Source organism: Lepidochelys olivacea (assembly GCF_965140295.1).
Source record: "Lepidochelys olivacea isolate rLepOli2 genome assembly, chromosome: 10".
Lineage (NCBI taxonomy): Eukaryota > Metazoa > Chordata > Testudines > Cheloniidae > Lepidochelys > Lepidochelys olivacea.
Genome location: NC_140420.1, coordinates 16,588,417 through 16,610,855, shown reverse-complemented (window position 1 = coordinate 16,610,855; position 22,439 = coordinate 16,588,417). Strand labels below are relative to the sequence as shown.

General features: G+C 42.9%; 1 protein-coding gene across 2 annotated transcripts in view; it reads left to right on the top strand.

Annotated features, from left to right (window-relative positions):
* Nucleotides 1-22,439, top strand: part of EEF2K (eukaryotic elongation factor 2 kinase) — a 44,786-nt gene that overhangs the window by 14,530 nt on the left and 7,817 nt on the right. For both annotated transcript variants that reach the window (XM_084641112.1, XM_084641113.1), the window contains exons 3-16: nucleotides 2,697-2,797; nucleotides 4,399-4,459; nucleotides 5,397-5,434; nucleotides 9,368-9,539; nucleotides 10,742-10,891; nucleotides 12,993-13,125; nucleotides 13,912-14,039; nucleotides 14,566-14,761; nucleotides 15,086-15,153; nucleotides 15,812-15,889; nucleotides 16,746-16,808; nucleotides 18,169-18,303; nucleotides 19,798-19,986; nucleotides 20,466-20,590. In XM_084641112.1, coding sequence (XP_084497238.1) covers nucleotides 2,697-2,797; nucleotides 4,399-4,459; nucleotides 5,397-5,434; nucleotides 9,368-9,539; nucleotides 10,742-10,891; nucleotides 12,993-13,125; nucleotides 13,912-14,039; nucleotides 14,566-14,761; nucleotides 15,086-15,153; nucleotides 15,812-15,889; nucleotides 16,746-16,808; nucleotides 18,169-18,303; nucleotides 19,798-19,986; nucleotides 20,466-20,590 — 1,637 coding nt within the window. The remainder of the gene's footprint in view (nucleotides 1-2,696; nucleotides 2,798-4,398; nucleotides 4,460-5,396; nucleotides 5,435-9,367; nucleotides 9,540-10,741; nucleotides 10,892-12,992; nucleotides 13,126-13,911; nucleotides 14,040-14,565; nucleotides 14,762-15,085; nucleotides 15,154-15,811; nucleotides 15,890-16,745; nucleotides 16,809-18,168; nucleotides 18,304-19,797; nucleotides 19,987-20,465; nucleotides 20,591-22,439) is intronic.

Genomic DNA, 22,439 nt, shown 5'->3' with positions numbered 1-22,439 from the left:
GTATGTCTATATTGCAGTTAAAACCCTGTGACTGGCTCATACCAGCTGACTCGGATTCTGGAGCTTGGGTGAAGGAGCTGTTTAATTGTGGTGTAGACTTTTGGGCTCAGGCTGGAGCCTGGGCTCTAGGACCCTGCAAGGTGGGAGGGTCACGGAGATCAGGCTCCAGCCTGATGTCCACATCGCAATTAAACAGCCTGGCAGCCTGAGCCCCACATCAGCTGGCACAAGCCAGCTGCATGTCTAATTGCACTGTAGATATATCCTAAGTGGGAAAGGCATATTTTTCATTTATCAGAAAAGGAAGCGTTTAACTGATCATTTTTCTTAGGTACATTTTCCTATTTTAATGTTTCTCATGAACTCTTTAGACTAACACACAGCAACAATCTAAGCAGGGCTCTGTGGTTGACTGTAGTCGAGTAGGTTAAAATGGAACCTTTCATAGTAGATGCTGTAAGACTTTTTTAAAAACATGGTATTTTGATTCATTATTTTATACTTTAGAAGAACTGATGCATCTCCACTCATAGAAATCACTGAAGCAGAACATCACCTTTAAGAATTTTTTGTTCTTTGTAATTTATCTTTTGTTCACCATCATAAACAGTCATTTACTTTTAAAAGTGTGTATGTCGTTGTTTTTTCACATTATTTCCTATTGTTAACAAGAACAAAGAGGATGTTAAAGTATTTTTATTTCATTTATATTTTCTAACTTGTCACCCTTGTGTAATCTAAAACCCAAGAAATGTCATGCTTGCATAATTGGTGTTCTTAATGCTGATTCTCTGTTCTGAAAACCAGAATACAAGTGTAGGACTCAAACCTATGAGGTGCTGAGCACCTTCAGCTCCCATTAATTTCATTCAGTACCTCTCAGGGGCTCTCAGCACCTTCCAGGGTGAAGTCCATAGACAAGGGGATAAAGCCATTCTCCAAACAGCACAAAAAGGCCAGTTTTCTACATACACCCCATGACCACATGATTCCTTGGAAATTATCAGGTATATTTCAGTGAAGCATAAGGGTGTGTCCCTGTTTTTATTCAACTTGTTCCTATACATAGCTTACAAATGGAAACTCCCATGTAGCTCATCAGATCATGTGACATCAAGCAGCCCCATGTTCTCAGGTGTCTGATTTCATTTAATGTGTTTTGTGTATGACTGGGTTTTATGGGTGGAGATGGTGGGGCTTTTTATTTGCTTTTAGAATATGCTGCTTTGTAATAGAATGGACCTGCTTGTTGAAAATGTAAATTATTTTATAAAGGTCCCTTCTATTATACAATATAAAGCATTTGTAAAGGAATTTCAGTGTTGATAGATATTTGTATTGTAATTGTTTAGCTTTTATTGATACTTAGTTTTAATTTTTTTTAGAAATTATTTTTAAATATTGCAAATTCAGTCGCAGAAGTGATAAACCGTGGTCCAGAAATCAGTATTCCCTACCACAAATTCAGATAGGAGCTGGCACAAAGGACCCCGGCTGTTAAGGTGCTGAGTGACTCTGGCAAGGTGCTGAGCACCCTTTACTCATTCACATAAGTAGTGATTGAAGGTACTTGGCATCTTGCAGAATGCATTCAGCACTTTGGAGGATTGGGCCTCAGGGGCTCTGGGCATAGTGTAATGTGAAAATGGGGGACAGGATAAGTGTTAAGAGAAAAGCATTTAGAGTGGTTTGTGGAACAACTATCCAAATTTTCAACATATGCATTTTCAGAGTTACTGTGACTTGACAGAGACTGAAATAGCTACTTATCTGGAACTATAATAATCATCCATTTTCCTTGCATAACTACTTTCTTCTGCTTTTGCATCTTGTGGTGAGCTCAGTTTTGAGGCCTTGGTTTTTGCAAAGCTTTTTTTCCCTTGATATTACTATGCAAAGCAGGCTTGTTCTTTATTTGCACTGATAGGACATGTTAGTTCCAATTAAAATATAATTCTCTTTATATAAATTTCTCTAACATTAACATTGGCTACTAAATGTGATTGCAGATAGCTGCTATAAACACTGAAAATTATAAAATTACTGCATTTTGTGCAAGCTATGCTCAGTTCATATCTGTGTGTATTAGACCAAATTCTCACTTGGATTTACAGTGGTGGAAAGCACCAGATTCTGATTTGATTTACATTTCTGTGCTTTTTATCATTGCACTTGAAACTGTAAAATGTCGAATGGTGTTTTGTACCCAATCAATACCAATTTGAGCAGTGGTCTCCAAGCAGTGGGGAGCGCCCTCCTAGAGGAACATTCAGGGGGCGAGGCCTAGGCCAGCCCCCATGGCAGGTGGGGAGGGGGCATCACCCAGCCCCACTCCTGGCCCCCCACTGTGGCCCCAGCCTCAGCTCCGAGCCACAGTTCCCAAGGGGGAGGGCATGTACAGGATCCGTTATGGGTAAGGGGGAGCATGGCGGAAAAAGTTTGGGGACCACTGAATTAGAGAAAGGGAAGGGGAATGAAACTAGAAAATATGGCTCTCATCCTTTAAAGAGAGAGATGCAGACTGGTCCGTGCACCCCCACCCCAGCTCATTGATTCAACGAGAGCACAGCAATCTGCCTGTATCTTTTCCTTTAGAACACGGAGGTCCAAAGGTACAGTAGATAATGTGATTATAAAGTTTGTAATCATTGGGTGGTTGTTCAATATAAATAACCTCTAGTTTTTAACTTCTCTAGGAAGCCTGGAAACATGCCATTCAGAAAGCTAAACACATGCCTGATCCCTGGGCAGAATTTCATCTTGAGGACATTGAAACAGAATATGCCACACGTTATAGGTCTGTAGATGTTTCTACTTCTAATAGTGATATTAAGCAGATTCCATTGGGTTACATGTGTATATTTCAAAGGATTATGTTCATTTTTTCATACAGTCTGCATAATTATCTAGGTAAATAAGTGCAATCAATATCCATGGCAAGAAAATTTCATTTTAGACACAAACTAGCATTTATAAAGACTATACTCACTCAAGAAATAGTGTAAAATTTTAGAATCTCTCCCACTTTAGCCATGTCTAAAAGTTCCAGCATTGCAAGAAACGGACAGGAAGTAAATGAGAAGGCTGTTGCTGATTGATTTATAAATATTCCGTAGAATTAATCCAATAAGGAAAGAAACAAAATCATTATGGCATTTGAAGCTATAAACAGTTCTGCCTGTTTGTAACACTTTGTGCCTTTCCTGAAATAGCAGTTTCTTTATGTGGACGTGCGGCAGTGCTCCATGAGGCTGGAATGTAAACCCTTAAAAGGAACAGAATAGCACAGCATAGTATATCTGCTGAAACCAGTCCTGGCCCCTGACCTGCATTCGGTGCTTTGGGCACATGCTTTCCTAAAGCATTTACACTGCACAGCCATGAAGTGTTTTGTGTGTTTTGTATGTTTGAAATTTGAGGAACTGACATTTATTTACTACTCGTGCATTTTTAATAATGAAAGTGCTGCTTTAGGGTTACTGAAATAGCCCAATAAAAAGAGCAGGGTCTGGTTTTGCTTCCCCTAAAACCTGTGCTGTACAGGCTATCGAGGGAAGCAATTTGTAGATAGAATAGCTGGGCTGGCATGATTTTTGAGGGCGGAGGAGGGAATCTATCCATGCTTGTCAGGAAAGGCAAGCTAGAAACAATCGTGTGTTATGGATACAACAGTTTTGATTCTTAGTTAGTCCATTCCTGTGCTTGGGAAAGGGATGAGGACAGGAGGTGCAAAACCACCTTTGTTCTCCCTATATTTTAGGGTTGTGCAGAGGCATGCCCAGCTCCTGGTGTAAGATTTAGTAGCCTCAGGGCTACTCTAATTTATGCTTTGCTTCTTAAGGCCCCCTATGGTCCTTGGGAGGCAGAGAATATCCATAATGTAGTACACTCAGGTCGTGCCACCATCATACCTCCAATCCACCCCTATGCCAAGACCTGGGAGCAGGGCTGGTGTAGAGATCTTATGCCAGCTCTGCACCAGCCAGGGAGGCCCCCTGTGCAGCAGATATTCTCGGAGGACCATTTCCACCCTCTTTACACAGCAAGAGCAGCCTGGAGGAGCTTTAGCATAATAGCAAATCAGGCACATTTTGTAGTGTGGACAGGGTCTTAGTTTCTGCTGCAGAGTTGACATGGGCTCTGGAGTAGAGGGCTTTTTGCTGGCCAAGCCACAGGGTGGCCTCAGGGCTGCCCTCTTAGGAGGCCATTTGCTAGTGTTCTTTCCTAAGTCGTATGTTGGCAGCCATGTAGATTTGGAGAGTCTCAGAGTTCTGTAGGATAGAGCAGAGAGAAGAACCTTACATCAACTCCCCAGTCAGCTAGGATCAGGTGTGACACGGGGGAAAGTCTTTGGTTCCTTCTGCATTTTACTAAGAGGTGTGAATTCTAATTTTGCAGGTACAATGCAGTTACTGGGGAGTGGGTCGAAGATGAAGTTCTCATCAAAATGGCTTCACAAGTAAAAGCACATTTGTCTCTGTTTTTTCTGTTAATATTATTAGTAGTGGGGGTATTTATTAGTTCCTTCTTAATATAGACTAAGCTAGGGGAAGGTGTCTAACAGAGGTTTTTTAACAGAGGCTTCCAAGCCTCAGGATCTTTCTCTTTTTTCATTTTATTCCTCTGCTTTTCCGTTAAGGGTCTGTGCACAGTACCCTTCCCTTCACTGGAGTAAAGCAGCATGTAGGGGCAGCTTTTCCCCAGACCAGCAGCAGCCATGCAAATGCCAACCAGAGACAAGTGACATGAGGCATACACTCCTCTCCAGGAGTTCAGCATGCTGCCTCCTCAGCACTCCCCGCTCCTGCTGGCATGGGTGCTTAGGACTTTAACCCACAGGCTTCTGCCTGGCAGTCTGGCCAGCCTTGTTTTTTTGAGGCTTCCAGATAATTCCTGCTCTTAAGGAAAAAACTGCCTGGGTTTTCTGCTGATGAGGGCAGGACCACCATCACCTGCAGCTTAAAACAAGGAGTCACTTGAGAAGTTTTAGGAGCTGCTTGGTACATGTTACTGCAGAAGTGCACGTATTTAGAGTGGTGTCAGTCTGCAGGTCACATTGGACGTTCAGAGCTAAATTTGGGCTTGAGAATTTTGAAGTCAGAAGTTTTGGGCAATCACAAAAAAGTGAACTCAAGCCTGGACAGATATTTTGAATCAGACCTTAAAGTGTAAAAACCTATATGCCCCAGGTGCCTTTCCCCAAATTCCCCTTCCCCTCTACTTTGAGCCAATTGGTTACCACCTTCCATTTCAGAGAAGGATGCATTTCAAGCTGTATTGTATGTGGGTAATTTGTGAGGTGCTTGGGTATCTTGCAGGAGGAGAGGGGCTGTGGAAATATCAAATACTGTTAAAGATTAACTTTATGGCAGTGACTGTCTTTGGATTTTTTTCAGCCCTTTGGCCGTGGAGCAATGCGGGAGTGCTTCAGAACGTAAGCGTCCACTGGCTTTTTCTTTTTGGCCTTCTTGTAGTATTTCCTGTCATTGTGAGTGCAGCAGTTTGAATGTAATTGTTCTCTCTGACATGGGGGAAGGAACGCAGGGAAAGAGTAAAATTCCCTGCTGGGTGAGAGCATGGCTGGGTGGAGAACCACATTAAAGTCCCAGTGTGTGGGCCAAATTGTGCCTGGCCTTTGCATGGATGTGCAAGGAAAGGAGGATGCAAGGAACTCCCAGCTATGCTCTTTCACAGAGGCCAGGCACAACTGCAGTTGTTTCTTTCTCCCTGTATCCCGCCGGGGTACTAGCCACAGCATAGGGAACTCCACAGAAGGGACAGCATGCTGCATTCTCCTCAGGAATAGTAGCATGAGCGTGCTTGGGGAATGCTGGGAGATGAGACATGATCTCTCCTGGAGCACTCTTGGAACAGTAGCTGTGAATAGTCCCAAAAAGACATAATCAGTTGCTTGATACTTAGATCCATAAAAGTTAGGGCTGGAACTTGCCTCTTCCACCATCTGCTGTAGCTCAGCTGCTCACACAAATGTTCCTAGAACAGTGGGTTACCAGTTTGCTGGAACAGTCCTGAATGTGATGGGACTACAGTGGTCTGCCACTCTTGGAGGGCCAAATGCAGGCCCAGGGGTATGCAGATATAAGGGGGAGGAATAGCTGCAATCAGGTGAAAGAGATACCAGAAATGCCCAGTTCTACCAGAAGCCTATGCTGCTGAGAGTTAAACATGAATCAGACGCTAGAGAATAATCACCATGACTGTGTTCTAAGCAAGGTGGAACTGGAAGAAGAAGAATCATTCTTCCCAGTAAGTGAAATTGCTGGATGGGGAGGGTTTCTCTTTGCTCAGCGAATGGTTGAGGATACAGCTGTATGTACCAGCACCTTGCAGTAGATCAGTTTGCACTAGAAAAGAATCTCCTCCCTTTCCAGTCTCCCGATGCCAAAGTCTCCTAGAAAGTACACATGTGCATGCTTCAAGCAGCTCCCCCTTCTCTCTGACTCCTGGATCCAGATGAGTGGGATTTAACATCTGGTTTCACTTATGGGAAGGGAGAGAAGCTTCTGAATTGTAGCAGCCCAATGTACTGAATATCCCGGTAAATAGGACAAAGTAACCATTAAGCCCACTACTTGGGCCTGAGTGGATTTAGAAGCAAAACAGTTTCTGTTCATGCAAAACCAGATGCAGTGTTAAAGCAACAACCCTTAGTTTGTCCTGTTTGCTTTCAGCTCTTGTTTGTAAATGACCAAATTCCTCTTTGTGTCCCTGGCCCAAGATACTGTAATGACACCATTATGTCATTACCTCAAACTTTTGTACTTAAACAAGTTTCACGTGTGTTTCTTTAGCTTCCTTTCTCCTGGATTGTACAGAGTTCATTTACAGTGGTTCGTTGATATTTCTCATCCATGAGCCGCCTCCTCCTCTATTATGTCCTTGTGACTCAGCGGTGTCTCTTCTGATTGCTGTGCACTTGCATGGAGATCTCTTCTCTTTCCCCTCCACAAATTTTCACTCAGCAGAATGGCTGCAAGGTGCTTAGCAAACAGTGGAGAGCGCTGGCTGCAGGAGAGCACGGGAGCTGGCTTCTCTTTGGAGGAAGAGATTGATTCTCTGGAGAGCCAAGCTGCTCTAAAATCCTTGTTGGAACTCTTAGAATCTTTCATTTTTGCCTGTTTACCCCTTCCTTTGAGGGCCTGTGTCATAGCCACTGTCTGTTTGCCCCAGCAGGGGTGTGCTGGGCTCCCTTCCTGGGCAGCAGTCGCTCTCCAGTATTTTCGCTCTGCACTACTTGGCAAGTAGGCGATCTTCTCGTGGGCTCCCCTCCACTCCCAATGTCTTGGGAAGGAGAGGAGTTTAACTGGCACTGCTTGGTTCCCAAAAGTGTCATTCTGCAGGTCACCAAAAAAGGTTCTTTGTACCATTGCTGACCACTGGTCATAGTTTGAGAACCACCGGGAGCTAGATGGACACGACTTCAGACACTACTTTACCTTTCCCACCTCCTCCTCCAGACTGCTGCTGCTCAGCCCCAATTTTGCCAGGGGCTTCTGCTTCTGGTCTGTCTTCAGAGCTTTTGTCGTCATCTCTGCTAAATTAAATCACCCAACAGAAAGACCATGTGCACTTTCTTTCTCCCTAAGCCCCATATGAATAGGCAGAGCATGCCCTATTGTTGGCCTGCTGGCAGAGGTGAAAGGAAGCCGGTACGCCCGGGTACGGTGTACCGGCAAGAGCCTGTGCGTTGTACCGGGGCAGTTCGGCTTCCCCAGGTGGCAGTTTAAAGGGCCTGGGGCTCCCAGCAGCACTGGAGCCTCGGGCCCTTTAAGTTGCCGCCAGAGCCCTGCTGCCAGAGCCCTGGGGAAGTGGCGGCGGGGCTCGGGCGGCGATTTAAAGGGCCCGGGGCTCCTGTCGCAGCTACTGACCCAGGCCCTTTAAATAGTCGCTGGAGCCCCATTGCCGCCTCCCCAGGGCTCCCGCAACTGGGCTCCGGGGATGATTTAGCGGGCCAGGGGCTCTGGCCATTGTTACCGCCCCGGGCCCTTTCAACAGCCACCAGAGCCCCGCTGCCGCTACCCCATGGCTCCAGCAGGCTCTGGGGATGGTTTAAAGGACCTGGGGCGGTAGCGGCTACCAGAGCGCCGGACTCTTTAAATCGTCCCCGGAGCCCTGCTGCTGGAGCCCCAGGGGTTGCGGCAGCTATTTAAAGGGCCTGGGGCTCCCACTGCCGCTACCCTCCGGGTCCATTTAAATCACCACCTGAGCCCCGCTGCTGGAGCCCTGGTGATGTAAAGGGCCAGGGGCTCCCGGCTGCCACTACTGCAGCAGCGCCCTGGGCCCTTTAAAGCTCCGCCAGAGCCCGGGGTAGCAGTGGCAGCCAGGAGCCCCCGGGCTCCGATGGTTACTTAAAGGGTCTGGGGCTCCGCTGTGGTAGCAGCAGCTGGAGCCCCAGACCCTTTAAATCACCCCTGAGCCCTGGGGCTCTGCAGCTGGTAGCTCTGGGGTGATTTAAAGGGCCTGGGAATGTAAAGGTCCTGCCTCTTTTGGTTGAGGCCCCGCCCCCTCCTAAGGACTCCAGAGTACCGGTAAGTCCTTTAAGGTACTTTCACTCCGGCCTGCTGGGAAAGGTGAAAGGAGAGAGTGAGTGGAATAGAGGTCCCCAAACTCAAAAGTATTGCCTTTGAGGTATAGAAACCTATTGTTTTCTAGTTGACCTGTATTTTGGCACCCTTGCAGCCTCCCAACTTGCATTAGTTGGCATCCAGCAGTCCCTCTGCAGTCAAAGTCTTTCTTTCTTCACTCTTAAGTGTTTATGTCTTAAGGACTTCTTATATATATTGACAGAGCTTCAGAGGTGAAGCAAAAGGACTCTGATCTGCAACACCTGTTCCTTGCCATAGGGTGATTGAGTAGCTACTCTTGTGTTATATAAGTAGCAGTCTACCCTTATCAGAGGAGAAAAGGGCTGTTTCCTCTCTATTAAAGTTTTTAAATCACCTTTAATTTTCTGCAAGCCAAAGCGATTTGGCTTAGAACAAGTGCTTGAGACAAACAGCACTGACTCATGCATTGGTGTGAGATCAGAAGGGAAGTGAGAGGGTAGGGACAAGTATTACATTACAGCAGCCGAGCTCTGTTTGTTCTGCTGTGTCACAGGCTGTCTTTTAGCAAGTTGCAAAGCATTCATGCAAGATGCTTCTTTCTCCCTCCTCCCTGATATGTGCTCAGACGTCTTTTTCAGCTCGAATATCTGTTCAGTCTCATCAGTCAGATCCTGTTGTAGGTTGCTGTTGAGGGAAGAATTTGACACATTGAATTTTGGTGTTTTGGGAGGTGAGGGAATGGGGAATATTGAATCAAAGTTCTGAGTTTCCCTTTTATCTGCAATTGGTTTGCCTTGCAGGAAAAAGCTGTCCAATTTTTTACACACTCAAAACTGGAGAGGTGCATTTAACTATGTTGCCAAGCAATACATCGAGACTGTAGACAGGGATGTATACTTTGAGGATGTCCGACTTCAAATGGAAGCAAAACTTTGGGGAGAGGAGTATAACCGGCACAAGCCACCAAAACAGGTACCACAAAGCACCAAGTGAACCAATGAGCAAGAAATTCAGTTTTTCTGTTTTAAGGGGTGAGTTTTCAAATCCAGTTCACAGGGATTGATCTGTGCAAATCCCATTAAGGTCAATGCCAATTAATTGCTCAGGTGAAGCCGTGTGGCCCACGCTGAGCATTTTTCATTAATTGTTTTATGGTAGTTGAATTTCAACAAAAAGTGCTATGTGTGTGCAATATTGTTGGTTGCATTCATGCTTTCTAAGGGCATTGTATGCAAATACCTAACCTACCAACAGAGAACAGCTGAAAGCAAAGTTAAGGCATTTTAGTTAAGATTTCTAGACACGTATTCCAGGGATATCCCTGCTTTAGCGAGAACCAGGATGCTGCAAAATGTACTGCCAGCTGCAATACATTTGTGTTTGCCTAGCAAATACTTAATAGATGGTATTTCAGAGGAGGCAAGAACTTCCCAAACATAGATGTCTGAGAAATGGAAAAAGGATCTACCAGCAATGAAAATTAAGAGTCATTTTCTGGCTTTGGAATCACATGTATGGCTCTGAATTTACTTTTTGAGGAGTAGATCATGCATATCTGAGGGTGCAATAGCCCTTTATTGCTAAAGAAATCTTTCCCCCATACTTCCAAGTGATCTTCATTTTGAGCTGCAAATACACTGGCCATCAGGAGGTTCTTCAGCCTCTGCAAATGAATCCGCTAGATCCAGTCACTTAAAGAGACCTGTAATGGTTTCTCTGTTGGAGGCAGGGATTTCTAAAATCACCCTGAATTTGTGAATGCTAAAAGACAAAGGGCAGGACGTCACTCCATTCCTGTAGTGCATGCAGTAGTTACTGCAAATTGTATGCCACGTCCATACGTGTGGGTGTGCGGGTATACAGATTGTTCATACTGCACTTCAGAAGTCCCCAGTAAAAATCAAAAATCAATGTCTGCTAAAAGCTTTATTCGAAGGATTTGTCTTTTGTTCTTTCAAGCAAAAACAGAAGTGAGTTGTTTTTCAGGGACTGCTGCTGCTTTTTGTAATTTTGCCAGCAACCCCGAAAGCACATGACTCTCCACTCTCATTGTTAAATAAACAAGTCTTTGCAACTGTTCATTGCCAAAGTTTGCTTAGCTGCAGAATTCCCATACTTTTTTCTTGATTTGAACGAAGGGCTCCTTTGTCAAAGTTTCTTGCTTCCTTTCCCAGGTTGACATAGTGCAGACCAGCATTATCGAAATGAAAAACAGACCTGGAAAGCCCCTCTTCCATCTGGAACATTACATAGAGGGCAAATACATCAAATACAACTCAAACTCTGGATTCGTACGAGATGACAACATTCGCCTTACCCCACAAGTGAGACTTTAGCGCTGCTCGGGATTTGCTTGGCTTTACTGAGCGATCCACTTGTTTTTGCCAAGAAAAGACATTGCAGATTTTCAAGGATGGTGCAGAATTAATGTATCCAGTTACAGCACAGGCTTTGTCATTTAGGGACTGATCCTGCAAGATTCTGAGTGCTTCATGAGGATTGCCTAGAATACTCATCTTACCCAGGCTTCAGTGGGAGTTAAGAGTGCTCAGCACCTTGGTGAAAGCATTCAGCACCTTGTAATATTGAGCCTTATTTTAGTTAGTATCCAACCTTAGCAGGGGCAGATTTTGCAAACTCAGATTTTTAAAGAAATAAAGGGATCAAGCTGTAGATTCTGAAAGGTATTCTACTAAATCAGTACAATAGATAAGAACAAGGGGCCAGATACTTGGCTGGTGTAAATCAGCTTAGCTCTATTGTCTTTCTCCAATTTACACCTGCTGAGGATTTGGTCCATTAATTTCAGCCTCTGAATAAGTGAACCAGGAGTTGTGTTTCTGTAGCAATAAAGCAGCTTACTCAAATAGACAAACAATCCATGTGATATATGTAAATCTCATGGTTCTAATAAAAGGATTAAAACAAATGGTAGAAAGCACCACACAAGCAACATTTTAAATGTTTCTTATATTCACCTCCTTGCTTGAATGTGGATGGAGGGTTTTATGTCCTCATTGGCTTTTTGCACGTTGTGGAATCAGCACTATCCTTTCAGAGGTTGGGAACAAAATATTTCATAAGATTTGCTGCACTAAAAGTGTCTATCTAACTGCATTATCCTCAATGAAAAATATTAACTAAAAACAATGGTGTAAGCCTAAAATTAAATACAGAGCCCTTCTGGAGGCCTTCCCAGGAGGTGCCAAATGTCCCAGCTGTATGCAAAAGAGCAGGATTATTTTTGTGCTTGGCACACTTTAAATGCAGTATTTAAAGAGCCCAGTCATACGTTTTGCAGTCTTAATTATGTTCCTAGAGCCAGATCACTGCAGCTTATAGGACAGTTCACACAAGGAGGCCCTAGAGAAAGGAAAGCTATGTGAATATGCTTACATTTCCCTTTGGCAGTTGGGGACTGGGGTCTGCCTATCCACAGAAGACACAGGGGTCTGGCCCCCAAACTCCATAGTCCTGAGATTGGGAGGTGGAGGGCTGTTTGTGTTGAGCCTCTGTGACTCCACATCCTGCTGCTGCTCTCCTTAGTTCTGTCCTTCATAATAGCGGTCTCTTAATTCCACTTTTAAAGGAGTGGAGCTCCATTGGAAAATAGAATTCCCAGTATGGGGGGAGGGAATGATGCATATCCCCTTCAGCTCACCCACTTGGCCTTCCTATTCTTGCCCCACAGCCCATCCACTCCCTACTGTGTGGGGTCCAGGCTGAAGACACCCCCTCCTCCCCTTTTCCATGTTAGAGATCTGCTTACAAAGGGTCCCCTCCCCATGTGGCTCCTGGGGAACAACACCCCCCCCCCAGTATTTAATTTTAGGCTTACACCATTGTTTTTAGTTAATATTTTTCATTGAAGGTAATGCAGCTTCACATACAATCTGCAGAGTAATGTTCAGCCAGATAGTTTGCCAACAATAGACTGTGCTTCTTTCTGGCCTTTGAGTTAAAATTAAAGGCCACATGCCAAATCCTTCTGGCTTTTCAACACAAGCTGTCCTGTTGACTTCCCATGAGTAAGGCAACGAGGATTTGCCACCAAGTGTGGTCTTGGATTGATTCCCTCTCGGAGGGCTGTACCCTGCACTTGCAAGGGATGGACTCCGATGTAATAGGACTTTTCCATCTCTAGCTGTTATTATCCGTCTATTTACACTGGGCCTAATTCAACAGTGGCTTACTCCAACTTTACACTGGTTTATCAGGTTTATCAGCGGTGCATCAGGCCCAGGATATCCTAATGAATTGCCCTTAAAGTGTCAATGAAAAAAATTAAAATAGAAAAATAAAGTGAGGTATCTTGTTGTTCTCAATAAAATGAGGATTAAGTTTCCTCCTTCACCTCCTGTTGGCCCATTTATATTGTCTTGATTTCCTTCTCCATCGCTTAATTATTTTACAATTTCCCTACAGGCCTTTAGTCACTTCACATTTGAGCGTTCAGGACACCAGCTCATTATTGTTGATATCCAGGGAGTTGGCGATCTTTATACAGACCCTCAGATCCACACAGAAAGTGGCACAGACTTTGGAGACGGCAACCTAGGTGAAATCAATAATGCTAGTTAATATTTTTATGAACGCTTTTTCTCCTTCTAAGCAGCACGAACTTGGGAATGAGGAGAGCAGGCAAACTCCTGATGATCAGAATGCGAACAACTGAGAAATTTCCACCTCCAGTGCCTGTTAATTTGTGTCATTGTGTATCGGAAGGTACCCCAACCGTATGTGAAGCTCTGCAAAATGGTGGATTTAAAATAGAAAAGTTGGTCTTGACTCAGGATGCCTATTTTAAAAAGAAAAACATTTTCCACATCCTGCCAGCTCCAGTCTTATAGATTCATGTTATGTAAAAGCTTCCTGCAGTTTGAGAGCAGTAAATTCCCCACCAAATCACTAGAATGCATCCAGCAGAGTGGATGGAGGAATAACCTTGTTTACAATTTAAGCTCTCTCATTCAGATCTGCCTAGGGTTTGTGTGAGTCTTTTGTATGGGACTGAATTTTGCCCTGGTTTTTTAATTGTTTATTGCAATATATCTTACATGCATTACAGCCAGAGCTTCTAAGATTTTAACATTTTTGAAGACATTGATTTAAAGGGATGATAGAGAAAAGCTAGCAGAGATTTTAAAATAGAAAGTGCGTGTGTGTGTGTGTGTTTGTTTTGGGGTAGTTCCATTTTAGGCCTGTAGTATTTTAAAATTGAAAGGTGATCCAGAATATTGTGGCATAGCTGAATGAATAATTTGAAGGAAGGCGTTTAGGGCTTCTAAAATCTAAATTCTTGTTAATAAAATCTTTCTTCACTAAATTCTTTTATTATCCCCAGGTGTACGGGGTATGGCTTTGTTCTTTCATTCTCATGCCTGTAACAAGATTTGCAGAAGTATGGGACTTACACCTTTTGATCTTTCACCTAAAGAGAAGCATGTCTTGGATCATAGTAACAAACTGCTTGTAAGTTTCTTTGTGCTAAGTTTAAAATATAGTAGTCTGAAGCTGAGTTATCCACTACTGGTTCCTAAATTGATGCTGTAGATATGAGCATGAAACCCTATAGCATGTTCATAAAATAGATTTTAAAGCACCCAAACCATTAATAGTTTCAGAAGATCATGGTGACAACAGATAATTATGGGAACAAAGATTCAAATTGCTCATTCTTTAATTGAACAAAACTCCAATTGTTTTCTACAGGGGTTTTACTTGGTTAAGGACTGCAGAATATGGACTGTAGTTTTGGGGTGAAATTCTGGCCCCACTGAAATCAATAGCAGAACTCCCATTGACTTCAGTGGGGCTAGGATTTCATCCGTTGTGTGTTTGTTTTTCATTTGTACATACATATATGCATGCACATATATACATATATTTATATGTATAAGCCCATTACTAAATATTTGTGTATGTTCTTATATACACCATACTCAGAATATAGTGAAGGAAGGCATGAGTGATAGGATTTTCATGTTCCTTTACCAAGGAATCTGCTCAGACAATTGTACGTGGCACAGAGGAAAAATGTGGCAGTAGCCGGGTGAGAACAATCTCTGGTAGTCGGCCTCCTCTGCTTTTCCGCCTGTCTGAAAATTCTGGAGATGAGAGCATGAGTGATGTGGCATTTGACTCCTTACCCTCTTCTCCCTCCTCAGCAACACCACATAAGATGGACATGCTTTGTGAGTGAGCCATCTGCCTTCTCTGTATACAACTTTATGAAAGTTAGTCTGGGGCTCCTGGGTGTTTTAACAAAAACTGATTTTAATTTTATTGAGTGTCATGTTTTATTTATGCTAAAATCTCCTCTTCCACCATTGCCATGTCTAAAATATTTCTGCTCAGTAACATAATTCTGCTCAGACCCAAAATATGTCTGTATTTCATCTTAATGAGGAGTTTTCGTGAAAACTCTTTAATAGAAGTAAGATTACATTACCCAGAGCTCCTTCCTGCCACATCATCATCTGTTTCCAGAATAACAAACAAAAATTTATTCTTCTTAGACTGGCCTGTGTTCAATGAAGTGGATAACTTGGTTCACAAAGACCATGACCGTCTTGATAACCAAAGGGTAAGTGGTTTTCTGAAAAAGGATAAGTTTGCATTTGCTTCAGTAAATGATTCTTTAAAGGACTGCCTGTGGGCATCATTCAGTAAAAACAATAAAAGCTATGTGCCTGTCCTCAGTGCTGTAGAAAGCCACATAAGCTGTATGCACCAGCTGTCCATAATCAAGGGAGGACATTTCATATTCTAATCAAAAATATGAACATTTATTCCCTCTGTTCCTCTAGAAGTTCATTTATGTCCAACACATTTTAATGCAAAGTAAAGGTGTCTGTCCATTTCCTTGAACCAATGTCATCTTTCAGGGGCTTGTGCAGGCTTCTGTGGTGTGAAAGGCAGATAAAATCCTCATGGATTTTGTCTCTGTGAATGCCAGTTAGAAAAACTCACTTGAAGGAACAACTATAGGCTTTTTAGGATATTTCCATAGTCTAGGCAGGGCCTTCACAACTGAGACTGCTATTCCTCCTTAACTGGACACAAAGTATCCAAGAGAGGACACACAAAAACAAAACAAAACATACAAAAACAAAGTCAACCTCCCTCTTGGCCTTCGTTGAAGTTAGTGGAAGTTTTGCTTGAGTGAGGGTCTACAGGATGAGACCCTTACAAGAGAATGTACTGATACTCCGATGCAGTGCCTTTATTTTGGTGGTCTGTAGGACTCTGAAAATGGTGGAGACAGTGGGTGCCCCAGTGAAAAGAGAAGTGACCTGGAAGATATGGATCATCGAGAAAGGGTAAGGATCTTTACTTTGGATTTAACAAGGCCCCATGGGGTCCCCACCCCAACTGAACGCAGTTTAGTAAAAGAGTTTGCATTTCCTTTTCATCCTGTTGATCTGACCTGTGCAGTGAGTGAATGGACAACAATTGGAAAGACGTTCCCATATGTTTTAAAATAGATTGTTCAACTCGAATGTGTTATTGCAGTTGCTTGCCGGGAAAGAGTATTTCCAGTATCGCCTTAAAAATAGTCTGTGTGATTGCATGTTGTTTCTTGAGGTGCTCTGTATTGTGCTTTACAATCATGCACTGGGACAGGTTACCTGTTAGAATGAAGATCTATGAGTATGGCTCACTTTCAAAGACCACCTGCTTTCCAGGTCTGCTGCATGTTATATAACCTGAGGCATTACACAGGTTAATGTTGCAGTCAACTGTTAACATACTTGTACAGAATTTCTGTGGGGCTGTTGGTTACTCTGATGAATCATAAACTTTTAAAGAAATGTTTCCTGTCTTAAATTTTTTAAATACCTTTTTGATTGGTGCAGAGCAGAGCAAATATGACTGTGCTTAAAACGTTGTCAGATCTTTTGCAACAAAAATGTCATCTTTGAGGAGACAAAGATAACATTTTTGTCTGTCTAATGGAATAATTCAGTTTATAGGATTAAAGTTTTGGAACTGTAAGTTTTATCAATTCAACAGGTTTCTTTCGTAGATTGCAACGTAATTGGGGGCGGAAAACAAAATTAAGTTCTTTTCATCATAGTCACTGTTGATTTTGCTGGTAAAAAGAAATTGTTCCTTAGCAATGGATGGAACACACCAGGCATAAATTAAATGATACAAATCTTTACATTAACATAGGGCCATTCAAACTGCAACCGAAGACGTGAATCTGATGAAGACAGTTTGGGAAGTTCTGCAAGGGTAAATAGAGCAGAAATCTCTGCAGACAATAGTTTACCATTCTGGCCTAATTTTTATCTGTCACCGAACTTCACATGACTACATCAAAAGTTAATTTTCTTTCCTTTTAATTGATTAATAAAATTTTATATTAATAATTTTCACCTATGTTGTTTCCCTTTTCTAAATTTTTCAATGAGAGAAAAACATGGTTGTAAATAAACCCTCTGTGACCACTAAAAACAATCCCTTGAGTAAACTAATGATTCTGCTTGAATTTCTCACTTACACAATTATTATGTTTTTGTTTCCTTTACATAACAAGATTTGATTTCCTTTTTGTGCTATATTTGTTGCAATGTGCCCTAAACATGGTTGGATGATCTTTTTTGTAAAGCCTACAATTCCTGAAGAATGTTGAAATAGCTGTCGGTGCTATGCATTTTCTCTGAGATTAAAAAAACGTATCTGTTTTCACACTTTCTAAAAATGTAACTTTTAGAATAATCCATTTATTAAAGGTATTCTGTGGTTATGGAAATAAAACCAAGGTCCTATACCGAGCAGAAAAAGGAAAAGAGATTTTTGACAGCAATCAAAAATTACTTTAAAGGTTCTAATTAGAATTTCAGAGTTTTTGCAGTGTGTTTTTTTGGAGGAAATTCAAGCAACTTTAATGGACTGAAATTCTATATAAAACATATATTATGAGATTTTCTTTAATAGGGATAATTTTGCATGGTGTTGTATTGTGCTAGTGATTCCCATCCACCCATAGTTGTGAAAAATGCAGTTTATTAAGAAGCATTACAGCTATTGAGTTACAGTTTGAATTGGACCAATCCAGCAAACACCAACACACGTTTGTTTGCCCAGGCTCCATAGCATTTTGATTGAGATGTTTTCAATTTTCCCCAATACTGCTAAGCATGAGCCATATCTAAAATGCTATTATTTAAATCCCCAGTCCAGCAAAGCACTTAAGCACATGCTTACCTTTAAGCATGAGTAGCCCCATTGACTGCAACAGGACTATTCACATGCTTGAAATTAAGCATAGGCTTTGCTGGCTTGGGCCTAGCTGTGGTGCCTTGTTTTAGCTGCTGTGATTTTAAGGCTGCAAAATGTGAAGGTAATTTTGTTTACTGCCTTAGTGTGCTTAGAAAGAGAGAGCTGCTTTGAGATTTTTGTGAGAGAAGTGATTATATTTTTGGGTAACTATTAACATGCCTTTTTAAATCAGTACCCTAAATTAAAAGATTTGCTAGCAAAACAATAGTTTTAACAGACACTTCAGTTTCTGAGGGGTAACATAGTTAAATGACTTGACACCATTTTATTTAAAATACAAGTTATAATACAAGTTTGTGGGTTTTATTAGGTCAGTGTGGAGAAGTGGAATCTCTACAATTCTTCCAGAGTCCACGTCCATAGACCATCCTGTGTTGCAGTGGAAGTTCAGAGACTCAATGCATTGGAACTTGAAAAGAAAATTGGGAAATCCATCCTTGGGAAGGTGTTAATGGTTCTTTTAATTCTGTTCTTTTCAACTTGAGAAGTATATTTTATTATTGTTTATATAGTAACAAACGCCCCCTCAATGAGCTGGCAACTGTGCAGACAGGCAAAGAGCAATGTTGATATATTCAGGAGAGTCAGTCCATAAGCCATTGAGCAGATGGGGTGGGGGCAGTCTACAAAAATCCCCAATGCTTGAGATCAGTTCCATGTCCCTTTCCTCAAATGGAGTTTATTACTGAAGAGAAGATTTTAAACAGCTCAAAATAATAGAAAATACTTGGAGTGGAATCCTTTCCCCATATAAGTCAATGGGAGTTTTGCCCTTGATTTTGGTGGAGCCAGGGTTTCAATCTTGGTAAGAGACCTTTCCCACTTTCTGCAGATGGGGAGGGGGATGACACATCTCCCTCTCCTCTGCACTCCCCTCCCCAGACAGACCTTTGTTAGCTACTATAGTGTTCCAGACTAGAGATTCTGTGTGCTAGGGCCTCTCCTGTTTGCTGCCCCTACATACATGGCAAAAAGCCCTATATTTGATTTCCTGTAGGACAGTGCTTTCTCCTAGTCATGTGCCCTGCAAGCAAAGCTCCCTGTTTTAAAGGGCCCAAGGGCCGTAATAAGTGCACTGGGACATGTACATGTACCCCAAGGCCCAGTGCTCTGTTATAGTCCCACCAGGTCACAGTTAAAGGCACATTGGTGAGGCAAAGTGGTGGAAGCTTCTGTGACAACTGCCGCCTTGCAGACCTGGATCTTTGAGCTCAGGCAGTAGAGACTCATAAACTACTATGTGGTCTAGCCACTAGAGGAAGACACTGTGTAAGTGGGGTTTACAGTTGCTGCTGGTCAGCCTATGTCTGTTTTATAGACAAAACAGAGCTATTTGTCCTCGGGATTATCGAACTGGCTCCCTTCACAAGCACTAAATTCACTCTCATGTACAATCACTTGCTTTCTTCACCTCCTTCCCCCTCCTCCCCCAGATACTTGTCTGCAAAGCAGTTAAGCACATGGTTAATTTTAAGCCCCAGCCCTGAGCCCCCCCAGAGCCCCTTCCTGCACCCCAAACACCTCATCCCCAGCCGAGAGACTGCACCTCCAGCCCAGAGCCATGACCCACTCTTGCACCCCAGCCCTGAGCCTCCCCCCAAACCTGGAACCCCCTCCTGCACCCCAAACCCCTCATATCTGGCCCCAGCCCAGAGTCCTGACCCCCTCCTGCATCCCAACCCCTGCCCCAGCCCAGACCCTCCTCCCACAGCCTGAACCCCTCATTCCTGTCTCAGCCCTCACCCCCGCACCCCACCCCTCTGTCTCAGCTCTGAGCGCCTCCCAAACCCCTCATCCCTAGCTCCGTTGCATCGAGACATCAACAATTTTCTTCAACTGGGTCACCAGAAAAAAAAGTTTGAAAACCACTGCATTAGAGCCACAGTTGGTATGACTGTTTAAATTTTCTAAATAAAATGTCACTCATGCTATGTTGTAGGTCCATCTGGCCATGGTTCGCTACCACGAAGCTGGACGTTTCTGTGCGAAGGATCAGGAGTGGGATCAGGAATCCGCTCTTTTTCATCTGGTGCATGCTGCTGATTGTGGAGAACTGGAAGCCATCGTTGGGTTAGGACTCATATATTCCCAGCTGCCACATCACATTCTTTCAGAGGTCACTTCAGAGGTATAGAAATACTGAAAATACCAAAATACAAAGTAAAGCATCCTAGGATTGTTTGTGTCCTGTCTAGAATAGGAGCAGCAAATCATCCTGCCCAGTGATAATACTAATAGTATAGTCATTGAGATATCCAACAATCCCAGGCATGCATTTGGAGGGAAGAAGGGTGGTCTTGTGATTAAGACCTAGAACTAGGAACAATATAACCAGCTTCTATTCCTGTCTTTGCCACAGATTAATTTCATGGCTCTAGATAAGTTATTGAGGCCTATGTTTTCAAAACTGGCCTCTGATTTTGGGTCCTTCACTTTTTGGTGCCCAACTTGGAGGCCTTGGACCTGATTTTTCAAAAAGTGCTGAAGACCTGCAACTCCTGTTGACTTCATTTGGGGTTGTGTGGGTTGTACCTACAACTAAGGGAAGGAATGATGGCATTTTAGATGTATCCATTTTAGTATTTGTTTCTGCTTTTGCTTTCAAAGAACACAGAGGAAAGCCGAGTAAAAGGATTTGATTATTTACTGAGAGCAGCAGAAGCTGGAGACCGGCCTTCCATGATTCTGGTAGCAAGAGCATATGACACAGGTGTAAATCTTGGTTCAAACAGGTACTGTGTGTGTGTGTGTGTGTGTGTGTGAGAGAGAGAATGAATAACTTGTAGGTTAGAATGTTTGATTGCCCATGCAAAAGATTTTTTTTAATTGCAGGGCTCTCACTTACATGCATGCTTTTTATTATTTATTATTATTTACTGAATTTTATGGAGATACTTCAAATTTACACTGGTGTACGTGAGAGCAGAATTTGGACTATAATATTATATCACCACAGAAGGGAAGAGTTACACAGATTGAGAGACAGATCCTGCTCTTGGATACTTGGGTAGCATGTCTCATTGATGTGAATGGGAGCTGTGTGTGCATATTTGAATTTGGCCCTGATATTCAAGACACACTGATGTATATGTGAATAAGGCTAAGAGATTGCTGCCCCCAGACTTCAGTGTAGCTGCAGTAACCCTGGGATGCATACCCTCACTCTCCAGGGGCAATGGCTCATGAATCCACATAGCAGTCTGTCATAAATATAAAGGGAAGGGTAAACCCCTTTAAAATCCCTCCTGGCCAGAGGAAAAATCCTCTCACCTGTAAAGGGTTAAGAAGCTAAAGGTAACCTCGCTGGCACCTGACCAAAATGACGAATGAGGAGACAAGATACTTTCAAAAGCTGGGAGGAGGGAGAGAAACAAAGGGTCTGTGTGTCTGTCTATATGCTGCTTTTGCCAGGGATAGACCAGGAATGGAGTCTTAAAACTTTAGTAAGTAATCTAGCTAGGTATGTGTTAGATTATGATTTCTTTAAATGGCTGAGAAAAGAATTGTGCTGAATAGAATGACTATTTCTGTCTGTGTGTCTTTTTTGTAACTTAAGGTTTTGCCTAGAGGGATTCTCTATGTTTTGAACCTAATTACCCTGTAAGGTATCTACCATCCTGATTTTACAGGGGTGATTCCTTTACTTCTATTTACTTCTATTTCTATTAAAAGTCGTCTTGTAAGAAAACTGAATGCTTTTTCATTGTTCTCAGATCCAAGGGTTTGGGTCTGTGGTCACCTATGCAAATTGGTGAGGATTTTTACCAAACCTTCCCCAGGAAGTGGGTTGCAAGGGTTGGGAGGATTTTGGGGGGAAAGACATGTCCAAACTACGTTTCCCAGTAAACCCAGTTAGTTTGGTGGTGGCAGTGGCTATTCCAAGGACAAAGGATAAAATTAATTTGTACCTTGGGGAAATTTTAACCTAAGCTGGTAAAAGTAAGCTTAGGAGGTTTTCATGCAGGTCCCCACATCTGTACCCTAGAGTTCAGAGTGGGGGAGGAACCTTGACACAGTCTAATTGTCCCTGCACATTGGAACCACACCACTTCTGCTGCTTTATGGGGCACTCCTCGCCACAAAGGAGCAGGCAGGATTTTCCACTAAGGCTTATGTGGGGCTTGCACAAGCTCACTGCACTATAGCGACTTTAGTCTGTTTAGTCTGCGGAAGAGAAGAATGAGGGGGGATTTGATAGCTGCTTTCAACTACCTGAGAGGTAGTTCCAGAGAGGATGGTTCTAGACTATTCTCAGTGGTGGAAGAGGACAGGACAAGGAGTAATGGTCTCAAGTTGCAGTGGGGGAGGTTTAGGTTGGATATTAGGAAAAACTTTTTCACTAGGAGGGTGGTGAAACACTGGAATGCGTTGCCTAGGGAGGTGGTGGAATCTCCTTAGAAGTTTTTAAGGTCAGGCTTGACAAAGCCCTGGCTGGGATGATTTAATTGGGGATGGGTCCTGCTTTTGAGCAGGGGGTTGGACTAGATGACCTCCTGAGGTCCCTTCCAACCCTGATATTCTATGATTCTATGATGACTTTCCGCCTTACTTATGGTAAGGCCTGAGGCTTTCCTCTCTGAG